Here is a 20,784-nt window from a genome sequence, read left to right on the forward strand (position 1 = left end):
CAAATATGTAACTTCATAATTTTGTCACATATTGTAGCCGAATAATGCCAGTGTAAATATTTTTGATATTAGGTTTTGTAGCTCTCTCATTATATACTTTGGCAAACTAGATTGATGAAACTTAATAGTTTGTTTATAGAAGGCCTTATAGGGAATATGCACATTATTTCTGTTGATTTTTTATAGACAAAAAAATGGTTCTCATGATTATAGAAATTATAAAAATCTAAAATTTGGATAATGCAATAACCCAAAAGAATGTAAGGTAGGTTGATGATTTTTTTGTATTTGGAAAATTGCGTAACAATTAACCTTTTAAAATGTTAGGATGTACATATGTATACAGTTGCGTTAAACAGTGCAAAATAACTAATAACAGGACATGAAATAAAATGATAGGGATGTACATTGCCATGGCAGGTATTACAGTGCAACAATAATTAAGATGTCTGGCGTGAGAAGTGATGAGGTGGCAATCTGGTTATCAGCGATGACGTCAGCTATGTACCTCATGTTCACTCTGATGGGAGTGTATCTTGTGGAGAAGATTGGACGAAGGCCACTAACTCTTGCAAGTCTTACAGGTAGCTCGGGCCGCTTAATGATGGATATTTTTAGGTTGGATTTAAAGTTTACTATTACTACCTTAATTGATAATTACAAAGAGTTTTTAATACTTTAAACGCACTATGTTTAACATGTAAGATGTAGTTGCAGGAACTATTTCTAATGAATAAAATCAAACTGTATTTCCATCAATCAAGAAACATAAATATATTTATTCAATGTAAGATGTAATAATTACATTTGTGTTTTATGTCAAATAATAAGTGATGTTAGATATTATTTATTTATTTATTTTTAATCTGGTGGGATTTGTGATGGAAACAGAGATATATACTTGTGAATATTTCATGCAAAATTGATGCAAGAATTATTGATAATGTGCAGCATATCATTTCCCTTGGTGAGACATAAATTGCTTTTATATTCAATATTTTGCTCTGGTCTTTCAGCACGCATGATATTTTTGCTCATTGATTCTTTCATACTGTTTCAAGCCTAAAGGCTAGCTCAATCAATAATATTAAAATTGTACACTAAAACTTAGAAATTGTTATGATTGTATGATTTGTTATTATTGTAATCGTTGATTCTTTAATGGTGTTAGAAAATATCCCTTTATATACTAAACTTTTATGTTTAATTGAAGTTAAACGAAAGAACAATGTAAACATTTCTTGTGTCTTAACTCGTTCACCTTGCAGACAATTTGAGGGTTCCTGCCCAATGTTTCAGGTGTTATCATCAGTTTGTTGCTCCTGTCTGTTGGGTTCCATGTGACGTCCCTGAACACTCCCACCATCCCATTGTCCAACAACCTCATGTCACCCAACTTCACATCAGCTTGCTTTAATTACAGGTAAGGAAAAAAGTGGGATAGTACTATACATTTTAGTTAATACACTATATAAACATTCATCGAAATGATTTTGCTAAATCGCTCCAAAATACAACAATTATTATGTTGTTTGATCCATAGTTCCAGTCTGGGAAATCAAACAACGTATTATAGTCTAAAATGCTGTCTATAATTTATTTTTTCAGTAATATAGGTAAATTATTGCAAGCTTGCCCTTAAGGAAATAAGAAGTTTTCTCTACTAATTTTTATCAGGTTTCAAAGATCAACACATTGCTGTGTTTCCTTGAAAATGAAACCAGATTGTTGCAGACAAGTGTCTTATTGGTATTCTGTAGATTTTTCTTGGTGATTTTCATAGAGCAAAAATAGACATCATTAGGATGAATTACGACTTATTAACCGATGAAACTTCCTGGTGGTTCTGACATTGATTGGAGGAAACAGTCGGTAAAATTGGTAGCCCTCAATTACTGGCCTTCTTACATTTCATCATCAAATAAGGCCAGATTGGAGTGTCATTTATCTTTTTTTTAAAGGCTGAATACGAGCTTGATTAGATTCAGTATGGAGAAGATATAGATTTGACATAACTGAAGATGTTTTTATTTTTTTTGCTGCTATATCGCCATTGCACCAATAAGTGACCACTGCAAATATTTACCAATTTTACCAATTGTACCAGGTTACATGTTTTTTGCTTACATGTCCAATCTTTAAAGTTCTTTCCTTTTTGTTAATGTAAATAATGCCTTATCATTGTATTTGAAATTTTGCAGTAATTATGCACCCCAAAATTTTTCGGGGAGCATATAGTTTCCAGTCTGTCCTCACTTCCTTTCTCCTGTCACACTTTTGTTACAGTTTCTCATAGCGCCTTCAATATTCTACTGATCTCTTACATATTTGGCATGTAGGTACCTTGCATGGACCTCTACCTTTTGATGAGGTTTGAGGTCACTGGGATCAAGGTCAAGGTCACTGAGGCTAATAATAGATTTTCCATCACACTTGTTACAGTTTCTCATAGCGCCTTCAATATTTTACCGATCTCTGACATATTTGGCATGTAGGTACCTTGCATGGACTTCTACCTTTTGATGAGGTTTTAGGTCACTGGGGTCAAGGTTAAGGTCACCGAGGTTAATAATAGATTTTCCGTCACACTTTTGTTACAGTTTCTCATAGCGCCTTCAATATTCTACTGATCTCTTACATATTTGGCATGTAGGTACCTTGCATGGACCTCTACCTTTTGATGAGGTTTGAGGTCACTGGGATCAAGGTCAAGGTCACTGAGGCTAATAATAGATTTTCCATCACACTTTTGTTACAGTTTCTCATAGCGCCTTCAATATTTTACCGATCTCTGACATATTTGGCATGTAGGTACCTTGCATGGACTTCTTCCTTTTGATGAGGTTTGAGGTCACTGGGGTAAAGGTTAAGGTCACCGAGGTTAATAATAGATTTTCCGTCACACTTTTGTTACAGTTTCTCATAGCGCCTTCAATATTCTACTGATCTCTTACATATTTGGCATGTAGGTACCTTGCATGGACCTCTACCTTTTGATGAGGTTTGAGGTCACTGGGATCAAGGTCAAGGTCACAGAGGCTAATAATAAATTTTCCATCACACTTTTGTTACAGTTTCTCATAGTGCCTTCAATATTTTACCAATCTCTTAAGTATTTGGCATGTAGGTACTTTGCATGGACCTCTACTTTTTGATGAGGTTTGAGGTCACTGGGGTCAAGGTCACCGAGGCTAATAATAGATTTTCAGTCACACTTTTGTTACAGTTTCTCATAGTGCTTTCAATATTTTACCGATCTATTACATATTTGGCATGTAGGTACCTTGCATGGACCTCTACGTTTTGATGAGGTTTGAGGTCATTGGGGTCAAGGTCAAGGTCACCAAGGCTAATAATAGATTTTTTTAGGTGGTTACACAATTAACACATAGATTGACAAAGTGCATCATCGGGGAGCATCCATCAGTTTCACTGATATTCTTGTTTTCTTTATTTGTGGTCTTGTCTATCTGACCACTATTAGACCTGGACCCTTGCCTTTTAAGGGCTTAATCAATGAATGACCCATATCCAAGTTTATTGCAAGAAACTAGATGTCAGTGTGGGGCATTCCACTTATGTTTTGCAAAATCAGACATTGCATCTACCGTAATTACTCTATGTTTTCGGACAATAATTAATTTTTTTCATGTCCAAAAGTTTAGATATGAAAAATATTCACAAAATACAGGTGTCCAAAAACTTAGAGTCTAAAATTGAAGTGTCCAAAAATAGCGTCAATTGTATCAACGACTACCGTACCGGTAATAGCACGCGCTTGTAAAATACCATACCGTATAGTACAAATTACAGTAATATATGTTTGCACTGCATTTTAAATAATTTTAAATGCTTGATTTATTTGACAGAAAGTCACTTCAAGGTTGTAATTTGACCAACGAGTTCAAAGATGAGCATGTGATGTACCAATACTCGCTAGTATGAACCTGTTATTAACGAAATAAAAAAGCAAACTATAAATTATTTGTTTGTTCATTTCTGATAGTTGTTGTCTAACACCTTCCATTGTTCGTAAAACATGCAATAGGGTGCATCACACTTTGAAGCATTTAGTATTTGTCACAGTTATTTTACTGAGAAGGGGGAGTACCATTGTGGTAAATAATTGAACTGTTAATTGGCACTTCCCCCGGTAATTGTCATAACACTTATGCTATCGGTCGAAACCATTGTTTAATACCGGTTTACAAGGTTATTTTCCCAATAACGCAAATGTAATCGTCTGTTGCCCTCAGGCATGCACCTGCCATGTTTTATGATGTTAATCTGATTGTAAAACCCCATGATCGAAGTGTCATTAGATATCGAAAACAGGACCGAAATTTGGTAAAACACCCTTCTCGAATTGAAACTCACTTTTTTAACAAAACACACATTTAACACACTTAAAAGTGCATTAATTCTGTGTTTTTAGTAAACATCTGTGTTTTCAGTGTGCATAAGTGCGTTAAAGTTCGCATTTTGTGTTTTTTTTCTTTCCAAGTGAGTTTTTAAGTGAAACAGTTAGTTTTGTGTGTGTTTTTTAGCTCACCTGATTGCTCAGGTGAGCTTTTGTGACCAGTCTTTTTCCGTTGTATGTCCGTCCGTCGGTCCGTTAACATTTGCTCATAAACACTCTAGAGGCCACATTTCTTGTTCCATCTTCATGAAACTTGGTCAGAAGCTTTGTCCCAATGAAATCTCGGCTGAGTTCCAAACTGGGTTGTGCCGGGTCAAAAACTAGGTCACTAGGTCAAAAAAAAGAAAAACCTTGAAAACACTATAGAAGTCAGATTTCATGCCCAATCTTCATGTAATTTTGTCAAAATGTTTGTCTTAATGATATCTTGGTTGAGTTTAAAAAAGGTTCCGATCCATTGAAAAACATGGCCGCCAGTGGGCTGGGCAGTTTTCCTGATTTGGCTTTAGAGAAACCTTGTAAACACTCTAGAAGTCACAATTTTTGCCCAATCATCATGAAAGTTGGTCAAAACATTGGTTTAATTGATGTCTCAGACGAGTTCGAAAATGATCGAGATCGGTGAAAAAAAATGGCCGCCAGTGGGCGGGGCATTTTTCTCTATATGTATATAGTGGCAGTTTTCCCTATTTGGCTATAGAGAAACCTTGTAAACACTCTCAAAGTCACAATTTTTGCCCAATCATCATGAAAGTTGGTCAAAACATTGGTTTTATTGATATCTCGGACGAGTTTGAAAATGGTCGGGATCGGTGAAAAAACATGGCCGCCAGTGGGCGGGGCATTTTTCTCTATATGTATATAGTGAAAACATGTTTACACAGTAAAAGTCACATTTTTGGCCAAATTTTCATGAAATTTGCTCAGAACATTTGTTTCCTTGATAAGAGAGTTGAGTTAAACAATGGTTCCGGTCAGTTGAATAACATGGCTGCTGGGAGTGGGGCAGTTTTCTCATTAAGCCCCCCCCCCCCTTTCCAAGAAGAGGGGGAATATTGTTTTGCTCATGTCTGTCCGTCCACCAGATGGTTTCCGGATGATAATTCAAGAGTGCTAATGCCAGGGATCATGAAACTTCATAGGTACATTGATCATGACTTGTAGATGACCCCTATTGATTTTCAGGTCACTAGGTCAAAGGTCAAGGTCACGATGACCCAAAATAGTAAAATGGTTTCCGGATGATAACTCAAGAACGCTTATGCCTAGGATCATGAAACTTCATAGGTATAATGATCAAGACTTGCAGATGACCCCTATTGATTTTCAGGTCACTAAGTCAAATTCCATGGTCACGGTGACCTGAAATAGTAAAATGGTTTCTGGATGATAACTCAAGAACGCTTATGCCTAGGATCATGAAACTTCATAGGTATATTGATTATGACTCGCAGATGACCCCTATTGATTATCAGGTCACTAGGTCAAAGGTCAAGGTCACAGTGCCAAAAAACGTTTTCACACAATGGCTGTCAAGGTCACGGTGACTCAACTTAGAAAAATGATTTCCGGATGATAACTCAAGAATGCTTACGCCTAGGATCATGAACTTCATAGGTACATTGATCATGACTCGCAGATGAAATAATGATGAAACTTGACCAGGATGTTTGTCTGGACAATATCTAGGTCAAGTTTGACATTTTGTAAAGATTTAATCTTGGCCCTCTTGTTTGGTAAAAACTCACTTGTTAAGAAAAAGCGCATAAAAACGCAGTGCCAATAACGCCACGTTAAACACACGCAAAATGTATGTTAAATGTACGTTTTGCTCACTTTTTTTAGAAGGGCAGCGTTGTAAAATATACTGTTTTTAAAAAGGGGTGTCCGAAAACTTAGAGTGTCCGAAAACATAGAGTAATTACGGTATATATTTATGTGTTTTTCAAATTGAAAATTAGACCTCTAAAAGATTTCTGCAACTAAAATTGCACAGTATTATTTAAGTTGTGAAACTCATCCACAACTACATAAAGTATAAATATAGGAAACATTTCAAACAAGTTATGCTTATAGAGCTCATGATTATTCTGGGCTTTAAATGTCTGTTTTAAAAGAACACATTTAAATCTTTGTAAACAAATATATCTCTCTTTTAAAACACATTAGCCTCTATTGAAACTCAATCTCTTAATGCCAGGACCTGCAATGACTGCATAATGGATGTTGCTTGTGGCTATTGTTATGACGACGACCATGACTTGGGCCCAGATAACTCGTCCTGCCTACCCATCCAGGGAGACAACCCTTGGAAGGCTGCCTCTGGGCCCTGCAGTCAGGGGACACTACCCAGCAAGCTGAACTGGGCCTATGATTACTGCCCCTCTCCCTTCTCCTGGATGCCTCTTGTGGGACTTGTACTTTACCTTGTGACGTTTGCACCAGGTAGGAACTTGAGATTTTCATATTGAGACAAGGAAATGGTGAAACTAGAATATTAACTTGGGTTGTTGAAAATATAAATACTAAGCAAGAAAAAGATTTGTGTGTGTTAAATGTTTTAACATATAATATAATTTAAAAATATATGTAATTATGATATAAATTAAGAGTGCTAATCAAAGAAAAGTTTCCCCACACAACTTTGAAAATGTTGATAAGATCAATTTATCATTCAAGTTATGTTTATAAGGATTTCAATAATCATCAGTTTCCCCATTTTCCAGGCATGGCACCAATGCCCTGGACCATCAATTCTGAGATCTACCCACTGTGGGCACGTAGCACTGCCATCGCCATAGCTTCCTGCACCTACTGGGTTTTCAACCTTCTTGTCTCCATGACCTTTTTGACCTTGACAGAATATCTCACACGCTTTGGTATGTAAAAAGCTTTGCTAGTACAATAATATATTTTATCAGAAGCAGTAACAGTGATGAGCTAATTTTGTTCAACAATTGATTCACTTTACAGTACTGTACTCATGACATGCTCTTTGAGAATATGTCATTGGATATTAAGTTCTGATCTTGCTTGCAGCTTTAACTGTTTTCTGAAATGATTTCTTGATGAATAAGAATATATAACTACAGACAAAATGTTATACTACTAATTGCGATACAACACAATGTTTAACAACAAGAAGATGCAATTTTTGGAACTCCCAGTTTTACACAAGTTGTGATAGAACTTAAATAGTTTGTGCTCCAATCAATGTGTAAGTATTGATATTTAACACCATACTGGAAATCCCTTTTAAATAATTGTTCACACCTTTTAAACACTTTTTATGTACAGTCCAACCTGTCAATAAAGACCACTCAAGGGATTTGGTCGTTGTGGTCTTTGTTCCCAGGTGGTCTTTATTCGCAGGGTCGATCGAAACTTTGCAAAATATGCTAGTAGTTTTTTAACAGGTACCTTATCTATGTATGTGCTCTATTGTTTAAATGTTTGAATACTTATGCATGTATAATGAAATAAAGGATTGAAAACACAGTTTTGTTTTACATTTGTATATTTATTACATGTGGTATTTCTATTCCCTTATGTTTTTATTACTTATTTAATTTATCATATACTGTATAAATAACTATTGACGTACATGTATACGTACATGTACATGTAATTCTACAAAGAACAAAGTACAAAATACACATAACATAGCAAACATTTATACATGAATAACTACTACACAACCAGTAAAGTTGACAATGATGGACAATAAATGATATCTTATATTTATATAAGACTGAAAACATCCAAGAATAAGATTCCAAACAGATACTCAACGTACCAGTAGAAACAACAAAACACAATAAGCACTACGACCCCCGTCCCCCTCCACTCAAGACACACACACAATCAAAACACTCACTTAAAAAAATCACTTTAAAATGCTCTGAATTTGAGTTTTTCCTACACCAAGATCACTATCCACTCTTCTACAACTGTGTCCTTTACCTAACAAACTAATGACCTTAACGCGTTCTTCCAACGTCAAAAACTTACGCTTGGAAGCCATGATGATTAACTTGAACTGGCAATTACTTTTCTATAATCTATGAACGGTTATTACGGAGAAATTTAAGAAAAGAATAACTATTAAAATGTTTGTCTTCAATAGGCATCGTAAATGATATGAAACGTTAATTTCCTTAATGTGTTTATGAAAGCTCAAAATTTGTCTTTGATATTTTTGGCAATTAGTACATTAATCGCGAGTCGCTTAAATACAAAGGCAAGTTTTTACACTTTCGACAAACTGTCAAATGCATAAAAGAAGCAGACGACTACCAATTAGCAATGCATGTTAAATAAACAAACAACTGCTATCAAGTGCAATAAACTGTCACTTGCAAAGATCTCCATAGCGACCGACGAGTCCACTGGTAAGATGTGTATCACATGACTACGCAGCGTCCTGGCGGCCATTTTGCTTTTTGAAAGTTGCGAAATCGTTGATTTTTATGATTGCAGTGGTCGTTGTAAGCTATCAAAATGGAGATTTGGGAATGTAAAAGGGTGGTCGTTGGTCTTTGTTCACAGGTGGGCTTTATTCGCAGGTTCAATATATAGTGAAATCGTTCGGGAGGAAATCGGTGTGGTCGTTATTGACTGTTGGTCGCTATTAACAGGCGGTCGTTCGGGCAGGTTGGACTGTATATCTTGCAAGCACGTGCCTACTATAGGCCAGCCTGGCACTGTTTGGAGTCCTTGTTCTGTAGGTTTGGCTTTAACATTTGTTTATCTTGTGGCACTGTTTGGAGCTCTAGTTCTTTACCTCTGGCTAGTACATTTGTCTATCTTGTGGCACTGTTTGGAGTCCTAGTTCTGTATGTCTGGCTAGTACATTTGTCTATCTTGTGGCACTGTTTGGAGCTCTAGTTCTGTACCTCTGGCTAGTACATTTGTCTATCTTGTGGCACTGTTTGGAGTCCTAGTTCTGTACATCTGGCTAGTACATTGTCTATCTTGTGGCACTGTTTGGAGCTCAAGTTCTGTATGTCTGGCTAGTACATTTGTCTATCTTGTGGCACTGTTTGGAGCCCTAGTTCTGTACATCTGGCTAGTACATTGTCTATCTTGTGGCACTGTTTGGAGCTCAAGTTCTGTACGTCTGGATGGTACATTTGTTTATCTTGTGGCACTGTTTGGAGTCCTAGTTCTTTACCTCTGACTACCACATTTGTCTATCTTGCGGCACTGTTTTGAGCTCTAGTTTTGTACGTTGTGCTAGTACATTTGTCTATCTTGTGGCACTGTTTGGAGCTTTAGTTCTGTACGTCTGGCTAGTACTTTTGTCTATCTTGTGGCACTGTTTGGAGTCCTAGTTCTGTACGTCTGGCTAGTACATTTGTCGATCTTGTGGCACTGTTTGGAGCTCTAGTTCTGTACGTCTGGCTAGTACTTTAGTCTATCTTGCGGCACTGTTTGGAGCTCTAGTTTTGTATGTCGTGTTAGTACATTTGTTGATCTTGTGGCACTGTTTGGAGCCCTAGTTTAAAACATCTTCCTAGTACCTTTGTCTATCTTGCAGGCATATACCTCCTATACGCTGGACTGGCACTGTTTGGAGCCCTAGTTTTGTATGTGTGGCTCCCAGAGACGAAGGGCAAAAGCCTGGAGGAGGTGGAGGGGCTGTTTGCCGGGCCTTGGTGCGGCGCTGTGGCAGGCGTTGACTACAACACCAAAACCATCCAGTATGTGCATATACGGGGCCTCAACCGGGATGGTCGCGAGTCAGAGCTGGACTCACCGGAGTGACACTAGTTCTTATTAAACACTTTAGCAAAAGTTAAAATTGCCATATGCAACCAGCATAAAACCAGCACAGCTTTGGGGTAGCTCGCAGTCTGTTAAGGTTTTATGCTGTTTGATGCTCATCAAGGTTGGACATGAACCTTCAAGTGCATGTTAGGGGTATCAACTTGGATGGCAATGTTCGAGCTGGATTCACCAAAGTGACACTAGTTCTTGTTTTGCCCTTGACCACTCAGATACACACTTCGACCTGTATGTTGTCCCTTGACCACTCAGATACACACTTCGACCTGTATGTTGTCCCTTGACCACTCAGATACACACTTCGACCTGTATGTTGTCCCTTAGAAAATTGAATTTAAGACCTTTCTCACTATATTCAAGTGTTAAAGGCTACATTTTCAACCCCTTAGATACTGATAAGGAGCAAACAAAATATGAACAGACTGTGAGTTACTGCCACTGAATTTCACTTTGCTTGTTAGTTGGAAATGGTTAGGCAATCAGATGTAATTTCAAGAAACTTAACATTTGGAATAATATGAATTAATAGGAAAAATTAATAGGAAACAAGTTCTTAACCATTTTGAATAACTTGGTTTAATGTTCTGTCTTGTAAGCATGCATTTTGAGGAAAACTTGTATTACATTATGCATGTTTAGAACTGATGCTTGTTATACTTGACACAGATGAGGAAATCAAAATGTGTGAGTTGGGGTCAACTGTTCAGAATGATGCTGTTCATTGTTATGTTTGGGAAAACTGTGTGATGTAGTAATCTATGTAACTACTTGTCATTTAATCAAATTATAGAAAACAAATCATTGAAGTAAAATGTTAACCAATAACCAGTAAGAGCTGACACAGTGACCTATACAAACAAATAGGTCCCTGGTTGATGTTACCAAAAATATTTAGAAGTCACTTGGTTTTATTTGTTTGAAAATTCTTTTTTTTATACGCCCGTATAAAATACGGGACGTATTATGTGAAACCCCTTGGCGGGCGGGCGGGCGGCGGGCGGGCGGCGGGCGGCGGGCGGAAGGCATCACTTTGTCCGGACTCTAATTCAAATTGTATTCATCCGATCTTCACCAAACTTGGTCAGCAGTTGCATCTAGTTGATATCTAGGCCAAGTTCGAATATGGGTCATGCCGGGTCAAAAACTAGGTCATAGGGTCAATAAGTGCATTTTCAAAGGGGCCACTTTGTCCGGACTCTATTTCAAATTGTATTCATCCGATCTTCACCAAACTTGGTCAGCAGTTGCATCTAGTTGATATCTAGGCCAAGTTCGAATATGGGTCATGCCGGGTCAAAAACTAGGTCATAGGGTCAATAAGTGCATTTTACAGGTTTATGATTATCAATTTAATACACCTCATTTACATTTATCATCCGCTGAACACTTATCGAACTTGATAGCAATAAAAACCGCTATAAGCATCTTATAAAGGTGAATTACAGACAGCCTTGGTATTCATGCTGATATAAAATGTAAAAGCAAACAGTATTTAAACATTCAAACCAAATATTTATTTCAGTTTTTAGGGAACTAATTTCAAGATAAGTAATATCAGTACAGGAAATACTGCCATTCTATACCTATGTAGGTCTAAACAATTATGATTTAAATATTGTGTTTTAGAGAACAAATGAGACTAAGTGTACACTTATTGATATCAATGCATATATATGAATATATCAGTTATATAAGTTGTTGTTGTTTTTTTTGCTTATTTCCAAAACAAATACATCAATCATCAGTGTATCATCTCCAATGGCACACGAATCGGGCGTATATTGCTCCGTCATGCGGCGCTCTTGTTTTAAATTTACTTCAGCTTTTATTAATAGAAATTTTACAAACTACTCTAACAAAGATATTGGAACGGTCAAAACACATAGTTTCTTGCTTGTGGAATTTTCTTGTTGCCAGTTAAACCATTGATATATTGTTATAAATTGTATTGTCTTGTTACAATGGGCAAGTGGCAATTTTTATTCTTACCTGGAAATGTTGTATTGTTTTTGTTTTCTTGCTACCTGTTGTTTTATCTCTTTATATGCTAGAATTATTTATGTTGACAATATAAAGTATTTGCAGTGGTGAATGTATAGTGTGATGTATTTTAGATACAAATGTTTAATAATGTTAGGTGTTGCTCCGCAAGATTTGTTTGTGCTACTTGAGAGACCTTATCAAAGTAATTGGGAACATTTTCCTAGTACCGGTATTATACATAAAATATGTATGTTGTATGTAATTGTAAGAAATTCTTAGTTAAATTTGTTTGGTTAAGGAAGAGGCAGAGTGAAATCAGTTATATTATTATCTTAGTAGCCAATATTTTTACTGAGTAATTCAATTCCTACTATTTTAGAGCATTAACTTCATTTTGAATGAGCACATTTACATTGTTTGAATTGTAAAACTTCAAAATGTATAAAAAAAAGTAAATTTTATTGTAACAATTTACTATCTACATAATTGATTTTAAATGTAAATTTAAAAACGGCAATGTGGTGGATCTTGTGGCAGCTCTGTATTGAGGTTCAGATTTGTTGTCACTTTTACTTAATTGACTACTGTAATTAGTATGCCTCAGTTAGGTATATTTAGTAATGAGCAGTTCTCTAGAAAAAAATGGGCCTAATGCATGTATGTAAAGTGTCATCCCATATAATCCTGTGTAGGCCTTACAGGCTAATCAAGACGACACTTTCAGCCTAGACTTGATTTTTAAATGAAAAGACTTCCTTTAAACGAAACATTCCCTGAAAGTGTTGATGACACTTATTGCACATGCATTAAGCCTAGTTTTCAGGGAGCTCCGATGTTTTTACACACAAATCTATGGTATGTGTATTACTATATTGTTGTACATTTTTTAAATTGCGTTATGCTAAAATGACCTAATATAAAGGTGCCTGATATAATTTTTATGTCTGGTAAGTTGGTGCTCCTATCAGTCAGTGATTGATCTTATATTTATCATTTTGTAACAGTTAATTACTATAGAAATGTGTGTACACATTATTTTTTGTGAGATGCATCTGCAATTGTGAACCCACCTGCTTGCATTACTTAAAAGATGCACCGTATTCCGAATGCACATAATGTATGTACATTGTATTTCTGAACGGTTTACAATTAAAACAAGAAACCGTCAGAGACGGGTGATGCTCCCCAAAGTTTTTTTTTGTCACAATATTGCACTATATATTCAGATAAAAGGAAACGTCTTGAGAGGCATAACTTTGGACAAAATAATACCATGGATGGTTTAGCAACTTAAAAATTTCAAAGGGCCATAACTCATCTAACCAGAACCCACAAATAACATGCGCATCTACTCAAGGCAGTTAAGCTTCCCATAAAGCTTCATTTAATTCCAGTCAGTAGTTGGGGAGAAATAGCCCGGACAAGAATTGCACTATATGTACAGTTTATAGAAAATTTCAAAGGGCCATAACTCTGTGAAAAATCATCCGACCATAACCGGCTGATAATATGCACATCTCCTGTTGGTAGTGAAGCTTCCCAAAAAGTTTCATTGAATTCCCGTAATAAGTTGCTGAGAAATAGCTCGGACAAGAATTGCACTATATGTACAATGGAAAATTTCAAATTGCCATAACTCTGTGAAAAATCATCGGACGAGAACCGGCTGATAATACGCACATCTCCCCTTGGTAGTGAAGCTTCCCATAAAGTTTCATTGAATTCGGTCATTGATTGCTGAGAAATAGCCCGGACAAGAATTGCACTATATGTACAGTTAATGGAAAATTTCAAAGGGCCATAACTCTGTGAAAAAATCATCTGACCAGAACCCGCTGACAATATGCACATCTCCTCTTGGTAGTGAAGCTTCCCATAAAGTTTCTTTGAATTCCGGTCATTAGTTGCTGAGAAAAAGCCCGGACAAAAATTGTGCACGGACGGACACACGGACAGATGCACAGACGAAGCAGCGACTGTATGCTCACCCCCCAAAAATATTGGGGGAGCATAAAAAAAGGCAAATATTATGGAAAGAAGAACATTTGAAACTATGTAATTAGTTTCCAAATTGTTAAATTATAAGTCCAATGTTTGTGGGGGGGGGGGCATATGTCTCCGACCATGGAACTCTTGTTATTAATTACCTTAATGAAGTAATTAAATTGTAATTTTACTACACTTGCATTAGTTATTGATTATTCATACAGGTCATTTGATGCAGAAACATTAGTCAGGCATACAGATAATAATAAATCTAATCTTATTATTAACTTTGGTATAGTCTTTGATATACAGTCAAACCTGAGAACAGCGGTCAGTCAAGGGAAATGACCAAAGTGACCTTTGTCCACAGGTGACTGTTGAATTCGGATCACAATTTTAAGAATATTTGTCAGTTGGTAGTATTGCTACGTCGTTACCACACCCAGTCGTTTGCATACAGTTTACAACAAAGGCTCATTGCCGTTAGCTAAGCATTATAACAGAAATAACTTACGTGTGTACATTGAGTAAGACAGAATGATATCTTATAGATTAATTTAATTTCATATTGTTAAACTTAAGCAATGACTTTATCAACGCTGGTATAACTTTTTACTCATGCATCTCGTTCATTCAATAAATAAAGCGTTCTTTACGCTAGAAAGCTCTCTTAAAGAATGATCCGAAAATGTTATTTTCAAAATCGATACTCAATGTTTTAAGTACAATGTACTTATTAGCGGTCATTTAATTAGCGATAATTACTTAAAACGTATCACAAACTCTGACATATTTTCTTTTGAAGAAACCCCCACAATTATTCCTCGGAAAACAAACCGTCTCAACACCTTGGGTCCGTCTTATCAATGATCGTACGAAAATGTTAACTTACGATTGAATTTTGTAATTTTAAAATATAAGTGATTATGATCTGTTTGTTTCAAATATAATGGACAGTTGACAGCTACTTTGGAAATGAATGGAAATGTTCAACAAAAGTAATTATAAAAGTGACGGTTACATAATATATATGGCGCTTCGAAAATTGCATCGTAAGGTGAAAATGTCGTACGATGTTTGATAAGACGGGCCCCTTATTATTTGTTTACTCGCAGCAGGCTGCTTTTATAATATCAAAGACAATTACTGCTATCAGACGCTTCAACCGCAAAATTGACTGACAAATGATGTGCTGTGTTTTTAATTTTCGCGACTCGAAACGACTGACGCGTGACCGTTTATTTCAGGTCAAACATGAATTTCGGAGTGGAATATAGTGGCCATTGGCCGTTATGGACAGGTGGCCATTAAATTCAAGTGTAATATAGTGTTTTTCCTCAGGGGGATTCCAGACTGACCGTAAAAATTGTTTGCAGGTGACCGGTAAATTCAGGTGGCCGTTTGGTCAGTTTCGACTGTACTTTAATATAGTGGATAAGATGCCGTAGTTTTCAATGTAAAGATTCCATTAGATTAAAGAAGATATTTAAATAATGCCTTGAACACTTCAAAGTTTTCAATTTGTTGCTTCTTGATTTTTTATCTTTACTCTTGTTAAACCTCATATATGATTTATTTATGTTCTGTCTTTTTATTGTATTTTTTCAGTGTATGTGTTATTGTTGTAAGGGTATTGTTTCTTACAGTGTCAAATTACTGCAGCATATTGTTCTAATGTTTGAGTTTTTTATTTTAGCATTAGCTGGTTTTAACATGGGTTTTCCGGTTTTAAATTTATTTTAAATGTATTTGTTTGTATCTGGAGATGTTTTATTTAATTCTTTTTATTTTATTGATTTTGCTATGTATATTTATGAAAATTCCACTTTTAAGTTTACAAATATTAATGGGTTTCAAACTTTGGTAAAACATGCATATCTTGTAAATCGTAATTGTATTACTGAACACCCGGAAAACCGGAAAATGTTCAACATGAATTTTAAACATAATTGTTGTGCTATATTCATATTATGTCAGCAGCTAAAAATAAAAAATGCTTAACAGTGACTATATTTAGCCATATTTTCTCAAATCTTGTCATACATTGTGTAAAACTTTAATAAATGCACCTTCAAAATATTAGTGTTATTAGAAAAAGACATGACATCATACAAATAAACCCTTTACCACTTAGATACGTTTTTTCACGTATTTGTAGTCCCTTAGAAAGTTAAATTTAAATAAAAACCTTTCATACTAGGCTTCATTTCCAACCCCTAGATGCTGATTTGCAGCAAACAGCATAAAACCTGAACAGACTGCAAGTCACTCACATGCTGTTCTGGTTTTATGCTGTTCGTACATAGCCATTTTCCCTTTGCATCTGAGTGGGAAAGAGTACCAGGTCTGCTACATTTTAGAAATAACCAGAAACATACACATCTGGAAAAGTATTTTACAAGTATTAAGCTTAAATGCTTATGGCAAAGTGATGTTAAGTGACATATATATATACAAATAAAAAAATAGTTTTACATGGACATTTGGAAAAAGTCGTACCAGGTCTGCTACATTTTAGAAATAACCAGAAACATACACATCTGGAAAAGTATTTTACAAGTATTAAGCTTAAATGCTTATGGCAAAGTGATGTTAAGTGACATACATGTATGTAATACATCATATTCATTCTCGCTATTTTGCAGCGATAACCTTTAATTATTTCTTTGAAATGGGGGCTTGGATTTATGGCAGCAGTAAAACAGGTTACTGTCTTAATGTTTGGTAATATATCAGGCTCGTAAAGAATAAGTAACAACTTGGTAAGCCTCACCGTTATTTTATTCCAAGTTTTACCTGATATTACAAAACAATATGGCAGTAACTTGTTATTCTTTATGAAGAAGATATCTGTATTTTGTAGATAAAACATTTGGCTGTTGTATTTGTATTAAAAGGTGACAACTGTTTATAGAAATATTCTTTGTTCATTACATTCATGTATGAAGCCAACATATATATATATTGTTAATAGAGCATCTACCAATTAGCTATAATCTTTGGAATTGCTTCTTTGTAAATATTTTTGGATTGCCGATGATAGAAATTGAATATTTTAACATTTTTATTATCATGAGGTGAACAATTTTATTAACTCCTAATGAGTCTTGATCTATATCATTAGAAAAATTACTGTCATCCCTAAAAAAACAAACTTAAAGATTTAAATGCATAACATTTAAAAAGGTTTTTGCGGTAAAATTGTCACAAATTCTTTTTATAGACTAAAATAGAAAATATTTTTTTGGCTGAAATCTATTAATCATGTCTTCATTTAATGTTTTTATCTTAAAAAAAACAATCATACATGTTTCAATACCAATTAAGAGACAATTTTTATAATAGACAAAAAAGATCCAACTATTCAATTTAGAACACATTGTTGCATATGGGTCTACATTTTGTAAGCTCATATTTTCTTTGTTTCATGTTCTTTCTCATTAAAAAATATCAGTAACTCGTAGTTTTGCTTGTAACATTGTGAAGGCCTATGTTTATTGCTTTCAGTAAGTTGCATTTGAATTGTGTTGGCATTAATATCGTCTAGTTTATCAAAATGGTACTAGTGTAGTTTCTTACAGTATATCAAGAATTCTAGCATCAACCATTTTTCTGCAACATACCAAGGCGGAGCCTAACGGCCTGTAATTAGTTCTTGGAAATCCAAGGAATTTTTCAGTAAAATACACGCGCTTAAACACATGAGAAAAAAAACAACACATTTTTGTAAAAGGATTAGTAAGTCTAAGATCATCAAAATATTAATGTTTATTTAATTTGCCATTAAAATTGCATTTATTACAAAAATCTGACATCTGCATAGAATGTATATTCAATGTGACACCATATGTTTTAATTAATAAAGTGACAATATCATGTCAGTTTTAAGTGTGTCCATGTTTACATCACTAAAACAAATTTGCATATTTTTTAACCAGAAAAGGGTGTGATATGTAAAATATATATATACCTGCCCTTTTCCGGGTAAAACATTTTGAATTAATTATTTTGATTCTACTGAAAATTATAATTTTGCAGTAGAACCAATATTATTCATTGTGATGTGCTTGTTATTAAATAACCGATTATTGTTCAATTTCTACATATTGGAACTCTAGCCCATTGGTTGTTACCATAATAACCATCACTTATACGTATAAAAATGTAACTTTTAGAAAATTTGAATGCAGTTAATGCTATTGCACATTTTAAAAGTTGAGATTAACAGTTATTTACAAATTGTGATATTTAAGTTATTCAGTTACTATAAGATTTTATTGTTAATGCACATGTAATTAATTCACTTTAATTTAGTTTGTACAAAACTTGTTATATGTTTTGTATATATATTTAGTTTAGTTCTGCCAAAACTTGTGATGTGCTGCTAAGTATAAATGTATATCTAGTCAATATGATAAAAAATGTTGTTTTTATACTAGTCAATATGATACAATATTGTTGTTTGTGTAAGCAGAGTATATTAATTGTTGTTATTGTAATATTTTTGGAATAAAATTGTTGTGGTGTTATGTGTTTATTTTCTCTTCTAGGATACAAAGCAATGTGTAAAACTATGTTTATGGGCTGTTTCAAAATGTTGAACCTGTGGTAGAAAAAAATAAATATTAGTGTCTGAAATTAAGAAAGGTTTGCAGTCTCTTCTGCATACCACTAGGGCGCCAACAACATACAAATACATTTGTGTGTATCTATTTCATTTTACAACATAATTTTAAATAATTAAAGGACTTTGTTCTATATATATATTAATGTTGTATGAACATAATTTAAATAATATTTATGTACTTTTTAAATATTCATTTAACATTTCATGGAGATTGAAATTTATGGATTATTACTTAATGAATCATAATTCTGCATGACACGAAAATGTGTGTTAATAGAAGAAATTGTTGTTAAATAATTGGTCAACATACAGGTGATAAAATGTGCACAACCTAAACTTTGCATAAATGCAATAACTGGTTAACCATCCATTTGATGACTTATATATATATTGGTCATATCACTGAAGTATTATCACACACTTTAATATTACATCAACTTATCAAGTATCACTTTCTCATCTCAAGCATTGAAAACTCGAAAATCTATGATGGCTAAAAAATCAAACAGTCCGAGCTAAATCCTGAATAAGAATAAAATAATACATTCTAGAGCATCTACAACTCCAGCACATAGTTTTCCTATTCAATTTCTATTTGTGAGCGTTAGCTCGCAAATAATGCAGATGCAATTTTGCAAATCGGTATGCCTTAGCTACGGTAGGAACCATAAGCGTGACTGCCTGTGTGGATATATCCATTAAATTTAAGCAGACCAGAATGCTATAAGCGTCTGCTGTAACCACCGCATCTGCCTGTTCTCAATGGTACACTACATAGTGTGTATTTAACAGCTCGTAAAACAATGTTGGCCAGTCTAGTGTTTATCATTGAAATCTGTACATATTGGCTGCTTTCAGGGAAAATGGGGCTTAATGCATGTCAAATAAGATTAGCCTGTGCACACTGATTAGCTGTATCAATGATTTGAAAAAAACAACACACATCTCGACCTGTGTTTTAATACACACTCTTTATAAATTTGAATGGGTTGTGGTCATTACAAACTTGCGATATAAAAAGCTATAACATAATTTTGAAAACTGAGTTGCGTCTAAGATTATACAACAGCGAACAAATTCAGTGCCTTCAGCGCTTTGATAAAAATAAGTCGAGGAGGTAATTCACACCTCTGTATAAGAACTGTAAATGGTTCACACCTCGTGATTGCTTTAAACAGATGTGGCTCTGTTCTCATTAATGTCAGTTAGAAGAATTTAATTAGAGTTAAATTGATATATGCTCTTATTTTTCTTAACTTAATTATCTTTAAAATTGGTATACACACATTAAAACAAACAAAACTGGACATGCTGACAGCTTTTAAGTTCTATTTATATAAATTGATGGTTGCGCGATTGGAAAGGTTGCTTTTTGCTCCCTTATGTCTAACTCGTACAGTTTTCATAGAATCTTAACCAAACTTACTGCAAATGTTTGATGACATAAAATGGAGGCCAAATTTAAGCCAATTTGCACCAGATACTTCAGAGGTATTGCCCTTGATTTGTTAAAATGCTAAATTGCGGTGTTGCTCTCTAACCCTACACCTCGAGCTTAAGAAGTTTTACTAATGTAGAAATCAGAATAAAAGCACACCAATGATAATTGAGAATATTTAAGAGAGGCTATAGAAATTTTAAGTTCCATTATTTGACCAAAAATAAGATAAACCATGAACAGAACGAAAAAGGGAATGATAAAAGCTGTTTGACTTGTTAAGAATTTAAAAAAAAACATAACTTGTATTAAACATCTGCAGTATTTTCAAGCTTTTGTTCAGATTAACCACCTTTATCCAAGAACTGATTATGATTATAGATTATTATACTTGGCACTAAAACTTGTATGTATCTTTGCTTATTAAATTGTAAAAGCCATGTACTTTTGACAGGATACATAATTTTTATGTGAATATCAGCTGTTATGTGACTATCAGCTCTATTAAGGCTATCCACTACCTGATCTTATTTATACATGTCC

General features: G+C 34.6%; 2 protein-coding genes across 2 annotated transcripts in view; one reads left to right on the top strand and one right to left on the bottom strand.

The window, feature by feature from the left end:
- LOC127865089 (proton myo-inositol cotransporter-like) overlaps positions 1–11,138 on the top strand; it is a 91,090-nt gene extending 79,952 nt beyond the window's left edge. The window contains exons 5-9 of the mRNA XM_052404984.1: positions 421–584; positions 1,300–1,423; positions 6,621–6,865; positions 7,147–7,299; positions 9,960–11,138. Coding sequence (XP_052260944.1) covers positions 421–584; positions 1,300–1,423; positions 6,621–6,865; positions 7,147–7,299; positions 9,960–10,186 — 913 coding nt within the window. The 3' untranslated portion in view covers positions 10,187–11,138. The remainder of the gene's footprint in view (positions 1–420; positions 585–1,299; positions 1,424–6,620; positions 6,866–7,146; positions 7,300–9,959) is intronic.
- LOC127865107 (protein RD3-like) overlaps positions 1–20,784 on the bottom strand; it is a 575,560-nt gene that overhangs the window by 211,556 nt on the left and 343,220 nt on the right. The gene's annotated exons all lie outside the window — the stretch shown is intronic.

Source organism: Dreissena polymorpha, chromosome 1 (genome assembly GCF_020536995.1).
Source record: "Dreissena polymorpha isolate Duluth1 chromosome 1, UMN_Dpol_1.0, whole genome shotgun sequence".
Classification (NCBI taxonomy): domain Eukaryota; kingdom Metazoa; phylum Mollusca; class Bivalvia; order Myida; family Dreissenidae; genus Dreissena; species Dreissena polymorpha.